This window comes from Genypterus blacodes, unplaced genomic scaffold, assembly GCF_046128005.1.
Source record: "Genypterus blacodes isolate CSIRO-AG114 ecotype Tasmania unplaced genomic scaffold, CSIRO-AGI_Gbla_v1 ptg000017l_1, whole genome shotgun sequence".
Classification (NCBI taxonomy): Eukaryota; Metazoa; Chordata; class Actinopteri; order Ophidiiformes; family Ophidiidae; genus Genypterus; species Genypterus blacodes.
In genome coordinates this window covers 32891-53076 of record NW_027466831.1, presented here as the reverse complement: position 1 = coordinate 53076, position 20186 = coordinate 32891, and the positions used below count along the sequence as shown (strand labels likewise).

At 42.3% G+C, this 20186-nt stretch overlaps 1 protein-coding gene across 4 annotated transcripts; it reads right to left on the bottom strand.

Annotated features, from left to right (window-relative positions):
- Window positions 1–3172: 3172 nt before the first annotated feature.
- Window positions 3173–19351, bottom strand: mapkapk2a (MAPK activated protein kinase 2a). Of its 4 annotated transcripts, none has more exons than XM_076141056.1 (11): window positions 19057–19351; window positions 18421–18666; window positions 9575–9714; window positions 7017–7081; window positions 6713–6792; window positions 6417–6543; window positions 6248–6323; window positions 6040–6164; window positions 5869–5954; window positions 5688–5768; window positions 3173–4927 (listed from the first exon to the last, which is right to left on the bottom strand). In XM_076141056.1, exons 2-11 carry the CDS (start codon window positions 18652–18654, stop codon window positions 4805–4807), a joined length of 1137 nt encoding a protein of 378 aa, XP_075997171.1. In that variant the 5' UTR covers window positions 18655–18666; window positions 19057–19351; the 3' UTR covers window positions 3173–4804. The 4 variants fall into 4 exon arrangements, with proteins under 4 accessions (XP_075997171.1, XP_075997172.1, XP_075997170.1 ...); XM_076141057.1 differs by having other exon boundaries at window positions 19144–19351; XM_076141055.1 differs by having other exon boundaries at window positions 18421–18992; window positions 19144–19349.
- Window positions 19352–20186: the final 835 nt, after the last annotated feature.

Here is a 20186-nt window from a genome sequence, read left to right as displayed (position 1 = left end):
CAGTATCTAACTTACCGTAAATGTGTTTAGCCAGTCTCATCCTCATGGCACTTGCACACTCATACATGCACACAGACACACACACAGATTCACAAGCTAGTTTTCTCACACATTCTTAAAAGAGAAAAAAAACAGAACTAACTTGAGGTTAAAAAGAGCAAGCCTGATGTAGAGAAAGTGTAGCTCTCTCTGCTGACACGTCACCTAGTTCATAGTGCTGAGCCAGAGGAGGACATACGGATCACTCTTAAATGTAATTTGATATACACAACAAGGGCCTAAACCTCTAGTCAGACACTTATCTTTTCTGGTCCCGGGGTGGTGGGATGCGTTACTGAACTCCATTCAATACATCAACTACAGTACGCCCTCTTGTTCCACTCACTACAACTTAGCTTCTTGGCACTTAGTCTGGTTCATCTCTCTGGACTAGACCTTTGCTTGTGTTATATTCAAATCCTTGATAAATAAAAGAGATAAAAGCGTCTGCCAAATGAGTAAATGTAAATATATTGACTGATCAGATGCAACTCTTAAAGGAATCTTAAAAACGGTGCTTAAATCCGACGCACTCTACCAGCTTAACTGGATTGGGTTACAGTCTGGTAGAACCACAAAGACAAACATACTAAAAGTGTGAAATGTGACTCTCATTTCACGTTTGCTGCATACTGCGATAGTGAAGCCACACAAGTTTGCCGATTTGACTCAGGCTATGAAACTACTCAGTCATTTTATAAGCAATTTGCTTAGTCACATCGGGATGCTAGTATCATCCCAGAAATGAAGCTGCTCTCTGCAAAGATGCCATTCATAACATTTGTTTGATAGAGCATGACCACTTCCTGATAATAAGGGCCGATAGTAATGGTTGTTTACTTCCTGTCCTTGAAACAGGTGTCAACTGACCACAGTCATCTGAAACGTGTGCATGAGTGTGTTAAGCTGTGCATTGGCAGACTGGTGATGCAGGTGAGAGCGTCTCATTATGTGATCACTGGTAACTTCTATTACTTTCTATTATTATGAATGGTGCACAGCAGCATATAAGTATAGGCTGTTATGTCACTAGTTGGAATGATAAGAGAAATAATCTTGGATTCAATTTACAGGGACAGAACAAAATCATGACGCCTCACATAGAATTGTTTATATGTTTGAGTTTTGAGAAGACACCAGTAACAATCAGAGGCAAAGACACATGTAGAACATGAAAAATGATTCCATTGAGCAGATGGAGAGAATATGATGCCACTGAAAGCTGCTAAGAAAACCAATGTGAATCATTACATTGAATCATACCAGCTCATATTGATTAAAAAGCCTGTTCAGGCGGTTACGTGATGAGTCAAGATTATATCTCAGATTCTGGGTATCAAAAGCTGATGTTCGATGTGTGGAAACACACCCGTGCTAATGATGCATTGAGACGCCTGAGTTGCGTATACGCCCTGAATCTTCCTTTGTCGTATTTAAATGATGTGACAATTCTCCATCACAGCGTGCCGTCTTACTCGCAAGTTTTTTTACTGTCCATCCTTCCTCTTCCTTTCTTCAGAAAAGGACACAGGGTGTGAGCAAGGTGTGACAAATAAATATTTCACAATGCCAAAAATATTGGCAGTCCACTGTCGAACTCATCGCACGCCACAGTAAGTCAGAAACAGTATTGGGCAACATGTACCACTCAAGCCACTTCCCTTATATAGATGCGACCATAAAGGTTCAACCTCTAACTAAAGTACAGACTTTGTGGCTGATTGTACCTCATTTATCTTATTTACTTGTTTGCAGACATTAAACCTCAGAGTATTGAGGTTGACCAACCCGTATCAGTGGTAGTGAATGAAGGCAACTGTTCATTTGCTGCAACTGTAAAAATACCAGAAAAATGCCCATGAGTTTAGTCAAAACCCCAAACACAGAAAATACTGTAAATAGAGTATGTTTTTCTGTTTATATGTCAGTTTCCCTGCAGCACACTTAGAATATAGGGAAGGGATAACAAAATAAGTGTTTCATTAAGTATCTTAAACGTGTTGCTACAAACCTGGAGTTGGCAAAGTACAAAGCCTTGAAGTGACCACAAACCACAACATATACCTACTCGTGCCCAACAGTGAGAACAAAGACATTTGGAACAATTGTGATTCGTGATATGAATGTAAAATGAAAAATCAGACAGCGGTCAGCTACTTATGATACCAAGAAATTGCACCATAATTCACACCAAGCTATAGCTTTCAAACTCGGGTACAGTCACTTCCGAGAGGGTGTGTGAATGTGTGTGTGTGACATGTTTTTTTGTGAGAGACCTATGACTTCTTGGCATGACACTTCAAAGAACCCCATGTTGTGTCATCAGCTCAGCTGATAAGCATCAAAGTCTCCATCCACCACATTTAACCTCTTTCTTAGTCACTCAAAGTGGTGCAGTGGCGACATAAATTCCTTACAGGATAAATTTGGTACGTTTTGTATCTTGAGTTAATTTCACAGCTTTTCACAGCTATCTGGGTTCCTCTGATGGTACTTACTTCCTATGACTTATGAGTACCAGCACTACTGCAGAATCCTGCGTGGGAAGGAGTTGAGGTTCCAGATGGTGTACTGCCTGCTGGACGAGTATGTGAGGAACTCCCCTCAAACCCCAACTTTGCCCTCTTTCTCGCATACCAGACACAGACGAGCAGACGAGCATGGCAGAGATATGACTGTAGGTTTCATCACACTCAAAGCTGGATGCTCTGTGCCAGCCACCGTCTTTCACCTGAAGAGAAACAAACCTCTGCACTGGCGGGAAGCGGCCGAAAACACCCCGATATTGGCAAATGTCTGCGCTGACTCAATTTTAACACGCAAATACATATATTCCAGTCACTCACATGCTTGCAGGAATGATAGATTGTCACAAGTTGACATTGTGTTCAAATGTCAAAGCCACTAATTCCGTATTCACAGATGACCCGAGAGCTGAATGCACGAGTGTGTTGACACACGCGTTTAGCAATTCACAAAAAGTGGGAAAACCGAGCATCAGCTGTTGAGAAAATAGAGCGTTTCTTTAACAATTGAAACATATCATTTTCTAACACTCATGTACTAACAGCCTATGTTGAATAATACTGAGGTGAGAAGTGTCAACATGTTAAAGAGGAGATAGGAGAGCAGGTTGTGTTTTATGTGTTATTTAATCCAAAGTTTAAGCAGATAAAAGTACAACAGGTGGATTTCAACAGACGTCATCACAAGAAAAACACAGACACACGTGTGCTTACGCTACAAAAAGTGTTGGGAGGAAAGAAACAAGAAACCAAACAGGTAATGTGGATGTGATTTTACAAAGTGAAGAGAACAAAAACTCACCGACACAAATCAGATATCAAATAATATGAAACTAACACAATCATTTCCCCGGTGAGGTGGGAAGGGCTCCGTCGTGTCACGGTGTCAACAGAACATTGTAGACAAACTAATTAAACCTGTGTGCCTGTGTGTGTGTGAGAGAGAGTGACGAGAGCTTGCTGGTGCCATGATTCTGCTCCGGTATGAGGAGCAGAGGAAAGTACTCCCTCTCTACTTCCCATTCACCCTCCAAAAAGAGTGGAGGCGCTGTTTTTACAAAAAACAAAAACAAACAAGAAAAAAAACTTGCGTTGGTCAAGATGAGTTTGTAGAACTATGTTCAATCAGGACGATGTTCCCTGGTAGATACTGCTGCTTTATATATCTACACATCGTATTGCTACACACTTCTCCAACACATCTGCAAACAGAAATCAGAACTTTGACAAACTGACAGAACTTCAAGCTGACAAAACACATCTGCATAGCATTAACCTGACACGTAATGTGGCAACAACAGAAACCTTGTGATCGGAGCTAAGAGCCATCTGCTGCTTTACGTCACAGAAACACTCAATAAGGCCAAACGCTACAATGTTCGTCACTTTGTAAAGATACAGTATCAGTCAGGTCCTGCTCTCCTTTATAGAAGAAAAACAAGCAGCCAGCTTTACGTCTGAAACGTCACCTGCTGCCGCGTTGTGAAACTGTGTACCTGAAACAAGTGAAGTGGGAGAGAGGTGAAGTGCTCTCGGAGAATGGCACATGTCCCTTGTGTGTGTGTGTGTGCGTGTGTGTGCATAGGCCTCAGTTCGACATTCATGAGTGACAAACCTGACGTTCTCAGGCTACATCTCTGACATAGATGACTAATTCCAGCTATTACCAAAGGTCAGGTACAGAGTCCTTACATTCTACTAGTCAGTTCAAAATTACATCTGCTTTGCTGCAGGAAATAAAAAAAAACATCTTTGCCTTGCTTCCATTTTTGGGGCTTTAGCCATTTAACATTCACAGGATTGGAACGAGGGCTAGAACAGGGCTGCGGGACTGCGGGGTAGAAAATAGCTACTGCTTAACGCTAATGACTTCATGATCTATGCCAACATTCAAGCTCCTCCAAGTACAACCTGATATTTGGGAAAGGAGAGAAGAGAGGTTTAAAAATCATTCTATCTTCTCCCCTTTTCTGTATTCAATAATCTCTTGACTGGTATATAAACACACATTAACATCCTTTCTGCAATAGCAGAGTAGTGGGTCTGTTAAAATGGTAGCATAATAAAAAAATAACCAACACTACTAGAAAATATTAGAACCATGAAAAATAAAAACACTGAGATAATCCATGCAAAGCGACTCTCGCCGACAAATTATTGCTTCCTTTTTACAACCTGTGTTTCATGTGCATGCATGCTTGCATCGTTCAGTGTGTAGCAGAGTGTGCGTCCCACCAGGGTTACTGGTTACTGGCTTTCTTCCTCCTTTTTGTTAGCAGTGGATTGGTTGAGTCCTCAATGGTCTTGATTTTAATTTGCTCGTAGTCGACCCTAATCGCTGCCAAGGCACTGGTCATTTCCTCCTGAGGAATGAAAAAAAGAAAGAAGAGAGAGCTGATTAGACTGACTGCTGTGACCACAACAGACTGCTGAGGAAAGTGTTTTCAAAGACACTTACGAAAGTGTGTGGTTGTGTAATAACAATTTCAATACATTGTTCTTTTTTTCCCTTTTTGTGATCTGTGTTTGTGCTTTACATTTATACTAAAAAAATGTTTGCCTTTTGGAGTGCGTACCAGCTTTCCACTTGCCCAGATGTTATGCGTCAAATGTAAGAAGTGGCTGAGCATTAAGTAAGTAAATACTTCATTGTACTTCATTTTAAAGCACAATAAATCACCACAACCCAGGCTCCCTCATAAAAGCAGAACCTCCAGCTTGGACCTACAGGCAACAAGTCGTGAAAGGGATCCCCTCCTCCTCATTGCACTTTGCACTTCTCCATTAATTGGGGTGTGTGTGCAGAGGGGATCAGACTAGCAATGATAGCCTGATCCTCCTAAATGTTTAAGGCGGGGGCCGAGCAGTGACAGCTACTTGTTGAAGTACGACAATAGGACCTCACAAATTGTGGTGTAAAATGGGCCGTAATTCAGTGTGATGTACGTTTCCATCACTGAGGGTCTTTACGTGTAGACAAGACTGTCAGATCGGACTTTTTCCATGCAAAATCAAACATGCACAGATCACATATGGAACCACACATTTTATTCAAAGATCAAAGACATTTCATTGGAGACAGAATTCTCTCGGTGTGACTCAAAGGAGAGCCGGACTTCTAACCTTGACATCCTCCCAAGCGTGCTTCTCCTCCATCAGAACTCGGCTGGTGTGGAGAGGGGTCTGGGGAACCTCCATTGACTGCTTGAGGGAAATAAACGTATATAAATTTCACTTTTTGTAGACATGATAACCATAACAAATAAGCTGCATGAACGGTAAGAACGTGAGGAAATGTACTCACATTGATCCACGGATGGTTCATGAACTCTGTGATGGTCATTCTCTGGGTCGGCTCAGTCTTAAGGAGCGTCCTGATCAGTTGCTTAGCTACAAATAAACACATGTTCATAGTTAATAAATGAAATAGACTGAAATTGCAAAGATTCAAGTAAACCTGCAGACACATTCTTACCTTCCTCTGACACATCACACCATTCAGGGTTGGGAAACTCATATTCGCCCTTACGAATCCTCCTCTTCATCCCAGGAGAAATGGGCAGACCGTGGTTGGAATAAAAAGGAGGGTAGCCACACAGCCTGGGGAAGAAGTGGATTCCAATTAGTAGATACATGCAGATGAAGGGATCAGATAGATGGAGTAAAATGTTACACTAACTTACAGGATATACATTATGACACCTAATGACCACATGTCACATGACTTGTCATATTTCTCTGGGCCCAGAACCTCTGGAGCTGCAAAAAGGAATGAAGTGGAAAAAGAGAAATGAAGGCAAGTCAACAAGCGGGGACTTCATGTTAAGAATATGTGCATTTGTGCACACTTACCGACGTAGTAGGGTGTGTAACAGGGAGTAGCTAAGGAATTGTGTGAGGTGGTCTCCTTGGCAAAGCCGAAGTCGGTGAGCTTGAGCAGTGCGTTTGGCTTTTTGGTGGAGTACAGTAGATTTTCCGGCTGCACACAGGTGTCAGGAAGCCAGCATAAAAACGTAAGCAGAGGATGAGTAGGCAGCTGGTAAACACTGATATGATGATCAGCAGATGACTTTAAAGTAGACAAATGATTTTATCACTTACTCAACACAAAGTTCACTCATCATTCAGAAACCACTCATAACACAAACCTTGACATCTCTGTGTGCAATGTTGATCGCATGTAAGAACTGGATCGCTTCGCCAATGTTTTTCATGATGTCAGACGCCTCTGAAACGGGAGACAGAAGAATCCATTTGAAATCAGATTGAGGACATCACTTTGCTGGCCACTATATACTCATATGCTGGTCCGCATACTTGATGCCTTTGTGTTACGTGCAAATATTTAAGAGAAAGAAACGGTGGGGTTGTATGATGTGGTGGATCCAAAGTGAATTGTCAGTGTGTTCTGTGTAAATAGGTCAAATGTCTCAGAAAGTACAAGCTTGTTACCTCTTTCTGTGAAGGCCTGGTCCCCTCTGTCCTGGATTCGACTGAAGAGCTCCCCACCATCCATGCTGGAAAACAAAGCCACAAACAAGTTGGTACGTTTCTGATTCATGTGTTATTCAAAGTTACGTCAACATAAAGCATGTTTTTAAAAGGCTTGAGACGATCGGGGACACAGGAAGCAGTTTTTCCTCCGCAGTGGAAGAGGGAAAAATAATCATTTCACGTCATTTAACTTTGTGCAATTTTACTGCACAATATGCAACTACTGGTCGACATCAGTTAGGTGTAACCTTGCCTGAATTCAAGCATGAGAACATTCTAACCGAGTATCTTGATGCCAAGTTTCATTTAATCTTTTTGCTCGGTATGACTGAAGTTTCAGGTACAATCATCAATGCAAATGTGTAAGAGTGACTAAAGGTGCATGACACCATAGACCATATCATCAGGTATGTATGTGCAATGATTAACCACAGCACACTTTGAAAATCCCAAAGTCAATTATGTGCACTCATTTTGCATACCGACAAACTGACTTTAGCACAATCTGTGGTTGTACAACCAAATAAAATGCAGAATAAGAAACCTGAGTCAGCCCAGAAACCAGCACTGACTATTTCACAGGCGAGGTTCTGACTGCTCTATGCGGTTGAAGTTAGAGATGAGGCGCTGCCCCCTCGGCGACTCTGGAGCCGAGTTCTTAGCGTGATGAGTTTGGTAAGTGAAAGGATGCAAATCTCACACCATCACAGGAAAAGCAGACTTATAATTCCCTTTGACTTTTGCTACATGTGCAATAATTTATGAGCTGGTTATTTCAGTGTTTTATGCAGCTGGCACTATAGAGTTCTGAGCCGCACACAGCGCAAAGTAGACTGTTAAAATGTAATTGTTATCCTGAGGCAAACACTGCTCAGCTCTCTTTATAGCATCTGTATCCAGGGCTGAGAAAACAAAGATATTCCTGCAAAAAGCTTACAGAAGTATTTTGCATTCAACTACAGACAGACTATTATTAAGTTTGGCACAATCTAGGAGACAACAAATGCATAACATCTCACAAGAGTTAAGAGGGTTCCCTTGAAGAAGAATGAGCCAAATGATGGGCATGCTTTCAAAGTGATGACATGTTGACTTAAGCACTGATTATATCCTTCATTACTGTGAATTTTAATATGCAATATGATATAATGGAAGCCCTCAGACACACTGTGGGAGCAGAGCAAAGACCCAAAGATATCACACATCTTGTTTGAAATCAGATTGACTTTTTCCCCTTTCCTGTTCCTCTGCATGTCTTTTGCTTGAGCTCCAATTGGCTAAACACATAGCCAGTCTCAACTTTCAGCCTCCGCACAGAGTCTCGAAGTCTCGACCACGGTCACATCCGATGACATTCCACCCCAAACAGCGAGCCCCCACCGTGTCCAGTTGGCCGACTCAAAAATCGAGCAAAGTGTGCAGTGTGCTCCCATCTGTTGCTGCTGGATAAATCAACTGGAGAATGGAGGTGCGTACGTACACACACACACACACACACACACACACACACACACACACACACACACACACACACACACACACACACACACACACACACACACACACACACACACACACACACACACACACACACACACACACACACACACACACACACACACACACACACACACACACACACACACACACACACACACACCTCTAATGTGTAAAGACTTGAAGGCTGCTACATCTTCAAGTCTCCTGGCCCTATATTATAGGAAACAATTTTTTTTTGCTGAGAACTTTTTGGTCTCTCTAACCGAGTTCACTTCATCATGGAAATTAGTCATCAGCTTGTAGCATTCGAATGTGTGAATGTGGGCAGGTAGTGTGGGTCCACTACCTCAGTATCAACCACAACAATCAGTGCACGTGTAGCAGTTATTTGGGGTTCCGCGGTTTAATGCATTGCACGTGAACATGTAATGCTGCGGAAACAAAACTAAAACTCATTTAGGAGAAATGGGTCATTTTCTACTAAAGGTCACACATAACACATTTACAATAACTAACCCCGGCTGAAAAAGTGCTTACAACGACAGAGGACGGAGAGGATGTTCGCGTCTTCGACTTAGTCATAGGCAGGTGAGACGTAGCTGCTGCCGTAACTGTGATAACCAACAATACTTCAACCAGTGCTCACTGTATTTTAATAAATACACATTTCGCAAAACTACAACATTATGTTAAAATGGAACGAACGTTCATGAGTGTGCCCAGTAACTAACCAAGCGCTCTGAAGCTTTTTTTAAGGTGATATCGACATTTATACAGCCCATTTTTTATTTTCAGTACCTCTACACACAGATGTAAGATGCCTTTCTTGTTCATTGTACCCTTACACATTCCATTTCATCTTTACCTTTGGTATGAATGCTGTGAGTACAAAGAACACAATGCTGGTGATAAAAGACTGCATTGTATTAAGATGCTGTGTTTCTCATAAGTGTTCATTCCCATTCATGAAGCGGACATGATGGACATTTGTATTTGAGAGCAGAGCATGTACTTACCACTCCATGACAATAAGCAGACACTTCTTGCCCTGGTAAAGGTTTTCGAAGACATCGATGATTCGCACAATGTTGGAACACGGTGATGCCCTCCAGTGGAGTTCCACTTCCCTGCGGGCCTTGGCACAATCCTGCAGCATCTAGACAGATGGACAGAGGGCATGTTCAATACCATGGATTGTAAACATTAACTGTTCAAGAGATTCTGGAAGGTTTCTCCAGGTTATTGATACAAATGTGAACTTTTTGAAGTCAGTTAAAAAAAACACTAGAATTCAAATGAGGAGTGAAACCAAGTAGAAGTGCAGTGCTGCCATCAGCTGACATTGAAAACACACTGCGGGCTCCCCCGTTCAGCCGTGTGTGTGTGTGAATGTAGCACCATCTTCATGTAACACTCTGTTACTGCACTGTTCAGAAACAGCATTAGACAGAACAATGACTTGGTGCAATAAGGCATTCCTTCACTTACTTTTTGCTACTACTTTATTAACTCGTTGTTGGCTGAAGTTTTGCTTGCCTTCCTCTACCTGGAAGTCACACAAGGTGGTCAGTAATCAGTGGTCATGGAAGCAGTGAGAGCTTCGTCATTCCACTCAGGAGTAGTTCAGCAGAGGAACTCTAGCAACTTTAGCCTTATGGTATAAGAATGGATGAAAATGCCTCTGTATGCAATACTGAATTGCTGTTTTGTATCGATATACGTTGTGCATGTGATGTGTGTAATTTCCAACATAGTAAATAGTCCTCACAGATAGGAAATATTATATTAAGACTTAAGTACCGGGTGCTCTTCTGTCATCCATCCCCGCATGAACCCAGCCTCATTGGTGAGGAGGAGTTCATGTGAATTCCTTAACAGGATCGAAGATGCAAAATCTGGATAAAATAACAGCAAACGGCATGAAGACTACCTGACTGTATTAAAGCAGTGAAACATTTCAAATATAGCCCCGTGAGCTCTGCCTGTATGTAAGAGTAAATATAGGCCAAGCCGCTTTAGGTTCACCCTACAGAAGCAGTGCCTCAATTGATGGCTAGAACTTAAAAAACACATAATTTGCCGATTCACATACAACTTCATAATGCAGCTAATGCAGATTCAAAAAGCTTGTGGTAAAGTTCAGTAAGTCAGTTCGTCCACATGAGTAGATATTCCTCAAGAAACATCTCAAATTTCAAACACATCCGTTAAGTTGTCACACCCATTGAGTCACAAGTTAGGCCACAGTGTGACGATCCTCAGATCCCTATTTTTGTGTCAGTGACAGTTAAAGTGTGAGTGCATTAGAATTCAAATGGAACTCTTTGCAGTGCAGTCTGTGCCAATATGAACGAGTACATTGCATTGAATCCTATCCTGTCGCATTGTGTCCTATTGTAAATTGCATGCTATCGGTTGCTTAAATGTATTTTCAATTAGGATTGGGTTGATGATGTATTGTGATACAGCTCATATCCCCTATAATCACAACTTAAGGACACTCATTGAAATCTTAATTAAACTCTTGCTATCAGTTGCACACCCAATTTCTAATCAATTAAAAGGATGATAGGCAACAGGACCCTCGTAGTGTTTTATGCCTTATTAATATAGCTTAAACTATTAAATTGTGCTATAGCAACAACTAAAAATCTTCCTCAGCACCTTAGCTTATTATTTACATGTTTAAATATATCCCACGAAGTCCTGACATTCAAGTCAAACATCAGAAAACCATTGACGATTCAAGAAAGAAGGAAGGAAGGAAAGAATTCATCCTGGCAGCTTCACAATGAGCCACCGTCTGTCCATCTAGTTGTGTGTGTGTGTATATTACATTCCAGCACTGCCTGCAGACACAACAATCGGCCTCGCTCCAGTTGGCAACGAGAGGTGGGAGAGACGACAAGAGAACCCAATCTGCCGTCTGCCCTGACAGAGGAAGATACTGTGCCAGCTTTGGCTCCTCCATCTGAAGTCACATAACTTTCTTTCACTCAGCCCAACCCGGTTCAACCAGGGCACTTTAACCTGCGATATGCCTGAAACCAATCCCAACCAAGCTGAAACCAGTCCAAAGACCAGCCCAGCCCATCTTGGCTCAAAGGCATGGCCAAAGGGAAAATGTGTCGGTGCAGTTAGAGGTTGTACACACACGTCTCTAAATGCACCACAAGCCACCCATCAAGTGAAAGCCACCTGTCCAGTTAATGTCTCATGTATACGGAGTACTCGCCAATTTGACTGAGATTTGAGTAGTGAATAAGCTCAAATAAAGCACTTCATAGTAAAACACAACTGTTCCGATGAGTGTGTGGCAAAAGGCCAGCACAGCAGACATCAGAGAGAAAAACAAGACATTAAAACACACTTAAAAACAACAAACGTTCTGCATATTAGAATACTAAGAAATACAAATAGCTGGACAGTAGATCCCTGTGGCATAACCCTGTTTGTTTATGTACTGGCTTTTACATAATGTCAATAACGGTTCTGCACAGTAACTCTTCAGTGACGTTCCCAGCGGGGCCATAACCAGGATGAGAGGGAAACCTTACAGGTCTCAATGTAAATCTAAAACCTCAAGTACACTTCTAAATCATAGCTATATGGTCCCGAGTGTGAGTCGTTCATGTTGGAGGGGTGAGAACAACTGAAGCATACAGGGACCTTCAGAATATAAAGACCAATAACTGTGCTGTGAAACCTTTATTTCAAATATTGCAATTCTAAATAGGCAGCAACACATCCATATTAAAGCAACATATAGAATTTATTTCAAAACATAATGATTGGTTTGGCTATGAATAATGCAAAGTTAAATTATTGATAGACAAAAGACGGCCTCAACTGTATGGCAGGCCTCAAACAAAGACTTGACACTGGCTTCTTGACACATGCGCTTTCACATTCACACCCAAACTGGTTCTCGTAGGACTGCACTGCCCCCCATCTGCTGTTGGTCCTTTGAGGCTAAACAGTGAAGGTGGTGGTGGAGGAGGAGGAAGAGGAGGGAGAGGAGAGGGGCAGATGGGAATACAATGCTCTTCCACTAGCCCGCACAAAAGCTCCGGAGCAACACGGAGGGGGGCTGAAGGAACACCCATCCTCCACCTGCCACATGGGACCAAGGGACAGGCTGGTGTCCACGGTAAGGAAGCAGAAAATAGGGCAAAAAAAAAACCCAACAGAAAATCTGAGGGTGATGGGGCAGTAAAAACACTGTGGATGCTACAGATTACGGAGGGTGGCGGGTTAAGCTTGGCTCAATCAGAAAAGCCTCTTAACCTGGGGGTGAAGAGGTTAAACAACAACAGAGTAAGTAAGCAGAACGCAGCAAACATGTTTGGGTGTCAGTGGGACGTGATATGATTAAAGACATCTGCTAGAGACTCACAAGACCATCAGCTCTGTGTGTGTGTGTGTGTGTGTGTGTGTGTGTGTGTGTGTGTGTGTGTGTGTGTGTGTGTGTGTGGCATTAACCCAAAACTCAATAGGTTTGAGTCAATCGGGCCCAAATGTTTGATTTGGATTTTGTAGTATTTGCAAACTAAGGGTCAGATTTAGAAGAACGATGCAAATTGCGGTCAAGGATGCAAATTTGTGCCACACCGCACGTTTTTGATTTAGCGGCGGGAGAATGATTTTGTAAATTAGCCCAAACAAAATGTTAAATTGAATGCACTGCCGTTATACTGGCGTCTCTTCATGAATGTGTTCAGGTCACGCAAAATTAGATGTGAATTCCATTTCCTTACAATCTCTCTTGTATAATGCTTATTACATCTATATCATTAAGTTAGTTTAAAGTCCTCATTTCAGGTTTACTTTTTATTCCATTTGATTCCACGGGTGCTGCCATGGTAGCTGATGCCAAACAAACATGGACTCCAACTGGCTCAGAGTGTCTTTGCTAAGTAGACAGTCATTATTTAAAAAGGGATGACCTTTTTCTGAATTTCCTCCTCAAAAACCGTTCAAAAGACTACTAGTGAAAATGGAAAACTGAAAAAAATAGAAATACTTCCTCCTAAAACGGTAAATCAGAGACGCAATTACCATTGCCGGTGACCAACAGTGACCAGCTACGATAAATCAGCCAAAGCAATCCATACATTTCCATTCTCTCCCCCCCCCCCCCCTCATTCTTCTGCGGCGTCACATCAGCTCGCCTAAAATGCATATGCATGAACGGATCTGGCCTTTCTCTCATTTTACAAGCACTAGCCCCCGTCGCGTTATGTTAGCAAACATGGACAGACGGTATTTTTCTCCTTACCGTCCGTAAAAGCCCGTCAAAATGCTTAGTAAACCTGTCCCCATGTGTACACACTGAAGGAAGTGCAGCGCCAACGTGACACTGCACTCCTATGTGTCCCATCTTTTCATACATTGAAGATTTGTGAGGAGGATTACAGCTTTGTTTAGAGCCAATGAAAGAGGCCAACCGTGGGTTCTCACAAAAAGCAGACGACAAACTTGCAGGTTAGTAGGTGTTAAACCCGCAGGTGACCTATCGCCTCCCCCACTCCTCATGTGCCAGACAGACGGAGGAAGCAAGAGAAGTAATGATGGTAACAAACAGCTGTTTCACTTCCTGACACGGGCAGGGTGACATGCGTGGACCGTTCAATCAAAGAGGGAGACGGAGAGAGTAGCGTTGGTGTGTTCAAGGCGATAGGAGGGAAGAGAAGATGGTCGTGGAAGATAAAGAGGGATAGAGATACAGCACTGATCACTGTGCTGGTAAATAAGCCAGATCGCGCATATTTAGCATATTTTCAAGCTGGCTTCACCCACTCCTCCCTTTCGACACCTCATGATTCACAGAATGAATCCCCCTCTGCCCCCAGTGAAACAGATGATACCTGAGGGCGCGCTACAGAAATACAAGACAGACTCTCGTTATCTGCTCCTTTCAAAGGACAAGGAAAGAGGGGGGGGGGAGGTGCTGTGTGAGTTTGTGGTTCAGACCGGGGAAAGTCCACCAACGTGTTATAGTGAAGACACTTCCGTTTCCCTTCATATTTCATTAATCAATTGAAAAATGAAACCCACCAACAACCCACGGACGAATATTAGCCCTTTGTGTCATGTTGTCTGATGGTCAGAGGGGAGCAACATATCAGACCGGCTGCATGAAACCAAGAGCAGAAAACATTCACTTCCCTTCACTGATAAGATGCTTCAGCTATTCAAACACTTCCTTATTATGAGCAAATCACAAGACATTAACAGAAAAGAAAGACTAAAATGGCTGCAAGAAGAATGAGTCGAATATATTTTCTTACAAACTTCTGATAGTTTGAATATTAAATGGACCTGTTTCAGAGTAAAGTAGTCATGACGGAGTGTCAATAAATGTAATCGTGGGGCAGAGCAAGATCACAAACATGTTCAACTACAACACAAATGAGGTCACTGTCGCTGGCTGAAGTTCTGATCTGTGACATCTGTGGCTATGATTTCCTTCCCTCCGGTGCTACACAGCCTCTCTGATCTGATCACATGTGTGTGAAGTTCTCACTGGTGGCCTGCTTCAACTCTTAGCGATAGTTTCACTTGTGTGGTCTTCAGAAAGGAAACTCATCTGTAGGCGCATGAATGTTTCAGCTTGTTTGGACTCTTCCTCTTTACCTCCTATGGTGTTATAATTCACAATAAAGATATGGAAAATCCCTAATGGACATTCATAAAACTGTGTTCTGTGTCAGCGTGATTGAGTTGCTTGGAAATCGGGTAGCAAACTAGGAGAGCACCGTCACAACCGCAATGCCACATCCTTCTAAATACACTTCCCCAACATGAAGGGAAGTAACCGAAATACCAGGGTCAGCTGGTCGCTCTAAAGTGCCAGTTTGTACAGAAAGCACCAACAGCCCGGAGAGTTTTTTTATTAGTGTACTCCGGACGTGAAAGAACTGTATGTCTTAAGCGATGCAACCCTTATGAAAGTGCATGACACAATGTACTCAGAGACTGTGAGTGGAGTTATAACGCAGAGCGCCTCTTCCTTCCTCTCTCTCCCCCCCTTCCTACCTTCTTCCCCATCACCATGTCATGACTGGGACATGGGTTTGGCTGTTCCTCTGAGCAACCGAAATCAAACATCCTGACACTGGGTAAGTTCAGAGAGACTAAGTATATCTGAAGACCATTAAATGGAACTCATTTTTAGTTTTTTGTCTTTTTTATCCGCCACATTTCAGGAAAATTCATGAAGACAACTGTTTAAATGTAGCTGCAGTTATTTGGAAACACTTTCAGTAGCTGTTTGTCCCGTGAGTGATGTCAATTTTATTCTAATGTTGATTTTTGTTTTTTGCTTGATTGATATACACAATTTCATATATTATGGTTGCTTGTATTACAAAAGGCAAAGTACACTTTAGGTATACTGAGAGTTCCGCCTAAAATCCAGGCATAAAGTAAGAACACAGGTGAACTGGTATTTGTCTACACAACCCATCCTTGTGTGTCCTATAGGAGGACCTGAATGAAAATGAGTGTTGGCACATTTGCTGCATTATCCTGCTGGCTCAGAGAGGCATCATCTAACCCCGCACCATGTTCCACGCCTGCCAACATTACACTTCCAACTATTTAACAGAGCACGGGTCAGCCAAAGGAAAGACAGCAAAAACCCTGGCAAGAGTAAGTTACTCTTAACTAAGCCTTCATTTTCAGGTGAGCTTACTGAACTGCAACTCAAATATCAGGTGGAAAATTCTTCCATGACTCATTTCAAACCCATCACTCATTCCAGATGAACTTCTCTAAAGGTGTTGGTGGCAATCCGGTCAGATGTTCTTATTTATACTGTATTCTTCATCAATAAAACAACATTCACAACCAATTGTTGTCTAAACTGAAAACAAAGCACTTTGCTTAAACCATTTCTGATATACTTGACAATATGAGTTGAGTGTGTGAACGTCATTATAGCTGCGTGATCCCTGCAAGGTGATACACACCTTTTGCCAAGGCAGTGCACTTCAGACCGCTCAACTCACAAACATGAGACGATTGTGAGAGGCTAGTCTCTGACGCGCGCTCACGCACAAACACCAGACAGTGTTGTAAATGATTCAGCTCCAGCTACACAAAACTTGCCTCAGGATACAGGCCAAGGTTTTGTTAGGTGATATCATATTATAATACAATTAATGGCAAGAGGCTGATCTAGCTGGAAAAGGAACAGGTGGGACATCGGTTCATTAGTTCAGTCAGCTGAGACATCAAAAGATACACAAAGTCCTACAGTGGTATGAGACGTAATTACCCCTCAGCTGCAGGAATGTATGTGAGGATCTGTGTGTGTGTGTGTGCGTGTGTTATCTTGCATGAAGAAATGAGCTGCGACACCTGAGCTGAAACTCACAAATGCCAGCAGTGATTGTCTGTACCTGCGCACTCTCACTCAATATGCTCTCAGTGGCCAGTATATTTCAAATACCTGTACAACAAAAACATAATAATTGTGGCCATAGAGGTGTTGTTATAGAAGACTGCATTGGGTTGAAAAGAGTTTCCTATATCTATGTATGTGAATGGGTTACACAAATTATATTTCAGCATAAAGACTTCAATAGCTTCCTCCCCACGTGCTTCATGCGTTATGCCTGTCCAGGTCCAACCACCGTTCCAGGAAAGACAATTCTAGGGAAAACACTGATTTATGCATCACCTCATGGTGCGACATCGGTTAATCTCCCACACATTTGTCTGCTTCGTGACAGATCCACGAAACTCTTTAGAGAATGTGAATGTAAAATTCCAGAGGGAAGCTTTCTGTCCATAAATTTGGCTGCAAATTAGGGGATAACAGTGTGTGAATGCAGGCCAGAGACAGAATGCCAGACAATTTGAACATGGTTACATTACCGGAATACTTGCAGGAAGATTCATGTATTATTGAGAGATTTGTTTGTGTGTATGGGTGGATTTTATTAAACAAAAGTGTAACAGCTGTACAGATTGCATTTACACCTGACTAGTTGTGAGTGAGATCTGATCATGCTACCACATCTGCATTTGGTCTGACAGGTGGAATTAGTCATGGCCCGCCCAGTGTGATCCACTCATCATGTTGACAGCATCCAGATAATCAGATGCATGTTGACACAAGGTGCAAAAGAGGCCTAACAGGTTACAGAAGCAAGTACCGCTGTATGATGTTCAGGGCCAATACTACAACCAGCCATGGCTCCAGACAGATTTACTTAACTGATTCTACACAGTCACCAGTATTTAAAAAAAAAAAACAATAATAGTGTAAAAATGCTTATATTAATTGAGAGGCAGTGTCAATACAAGCAGCGAGTCTTTAGGATAACACTGCCATACCGCAAAAGTGGAGTAATAGATCATAACTGAGTGAATAGTGGCGTGTTGAGTGACAAGGAGTTAAATGTCTCAATGTTAGATACCCTGTGTGTCAATTCAAAAACGGACATCTAAATAAATCCCTTATCAGTCTCTGTTTTAATCAGATATTGTGCACATAGTAAGTATAACTGATTGCCAAACATCAAACTGATGCCAAGACTAAAATGGGAAGCCATGGTCCTGGTGGGGGGGAATCAATTCAAATGTGAGTGGACCACCTTGTAGTCATATCTTGCCATAAAACATCTTAAGTCTCCATGAGGGAAAGAATCACAATTAAGAATATGTCACAATAAGGCTGTGACTTTATTTCTTATTAAGGGCGGTGAACTGATTTGTTTTGCAGCACTGCACTTGAAATTTGATTGAAAGTAAAAATAAAAAGTAGAAGTTAAATTCCAACAAAGTCAACACCGTTGTCCTGCACAACATTTCTGGTTATTTCACATTTATTTCACTGTCAATCATAGCTTACCTTCAGCGCATACTTGTCCCCAGTCTTCCTCTGGAAGATTTCCAACACTTTTCCATTGATGCCCAGTCCCAGCACCTGGCTGGTCACTTTATAGTCGTCTGTTATGGCATTCTTTTTAATCTGCAAACTGGCTTTGGCGTGGAAGGGCAGAAACTGGCCCGGAGGTTGTGCGACAGGGTTCTGCTGGACCGGCGGGTTTGGAAACAGCGGCTGGTTCTGTGCGTTGGACAGCATACTGAGACCGGGCTGGGGGAGAGATGAACACCGGGCACCTCAACAATACTCCTCCGCTTTCTCTTTGTAACTCACGTCGGCGTTGCCTCCTAGGTTAGCTGGCCTCCGACAAGTTGTTCGCTGACAGGTCCAAAGATTAACGAGAGCCACTTCTGATGTTACAGGTCAACAAAGTCCCGTTTATCTGAGAGCGTACCAAGTTGGCTAGCTGTTAGCATGCTAGCTTTATCCTATTCTTAACCTGGGCTTTTCGGCTAACACATCAGCTATGGGTTAGCTTATCCATCTCGGGGTGTCCGCCGTCCACCGGTTCCTCAAAGAGTACTTCAGGAAGTTTTCTAAAACATTCCATAAATCAACTATAAGACAGAGTTTCAAAGATAAAACGTGTAAAAAACTCACAACTGTAGTTAAAATGTCCAAAAACACGTCACGAAGACGGGCAATGGAGAGAAAACTCGGTAGCTCCTCGACAAACTGTTCACTTACCGACGGACAGCCACCCAGCCGGAGCAGGTTCTACTGCTGACGTCACGGCCGGGGATTTACGGCGCTGTGCTAAAGAGGAAGTGCGAAACAGGAAACTGTGGACTGTACGAAACGAGGACAAAACAACTACGTTAATTCATAAAGGATTGTACGCTACCGAACGTCACGTGGCAAAAGAGGGGTATTAAAACGAAACTGCGGCTTCCAAGACGGCCCTGAACTAGTCACCAATACAATAGACACAGGGGGTCCACCACAGCCCACTTTACAGGATGAGTCAACCTATTGTTTACTTAAGTTATGGTGCGATGACCCTCTACTTGTGTCATGGGAAAAGACAAGGACAGAAGGTCAATCTTTAACCAGCGAGTCCAAAGACGGGAGACACTTCATGACAAGGTTGTTAGGTCTTCTTTGCCACATTTCAGGAAGCAAGTTCAGTCATGGCAGTTGGTTTACATTCCAGTGGTTCTCAAAATGTGATACCAGCACTACTTGTGGTATTTGAAGTGTTCCCCCGAAACAATTAAAATCTATGGAAAATGTGTTACTGTGGCACATCATTCACAAATGAGATTAGTTTTAATAATGTTTCAAATGTTGTCGTTATTGGGTTGTCTCTCTTTTAATAAAGATTTAAGTTGTTGTTGTTGTTGTTGTTGTTGCCCAAGTAAAGCCATGTACAGACTATGTACCACTTATATGTGGTTCATACAAATGTTTCCTGCTCATACTGGTCAATACCATTATCAATAGTTTAACTTGTAAATTTCAATACACAACACATTCACACTGGGGGATTTTGACATGATGTTTGTTTCTGATTTACTGGTGAGGTACTTGGTGTTTGTTCAGAGGTGCGAATTGAAGACACTAGACACGTTGACCTTTACACGAAGACGTGACTGCTTGATTTCAAGCCTTTATGTTACAAATGTATCCTGTTGAAAAGACTCAAAACCACATGTGTTTTTATGAAGCTTTCTATTATGGCTGAATATATGTAAGTTTCAAAATAATTACAAAAATAAAATAACAATTGG

What these genes read in the sequence shown, in the direction of transcription:
- mapkapk2a (XM_076141056.1), bottom strand. Translation starts at nt 18,654, where the DNA reads ATGCTGTCCAACGCACAGAACCAGCCGCTGTTTCCAAACCCGCCGGTC. An exon ending in TTACACACCCTACTACGTCG is followed by an intron (nt 6,324 to 6,416) that starts GTAAGTGTGCAC and finishes TCCTTTTTGCAG; the next exon opens with CTCCAGAGGTTCTGGGCCCA. An exon ending in GTGTGATGTGTCAGAGGAAG is followed by an intron (nt 5,955 to 6,039) that starts GTAAGAATGTGT and finishes GTTTATTTGTAG; the next exon opens with CTAAGCAACTGATCAGGACG.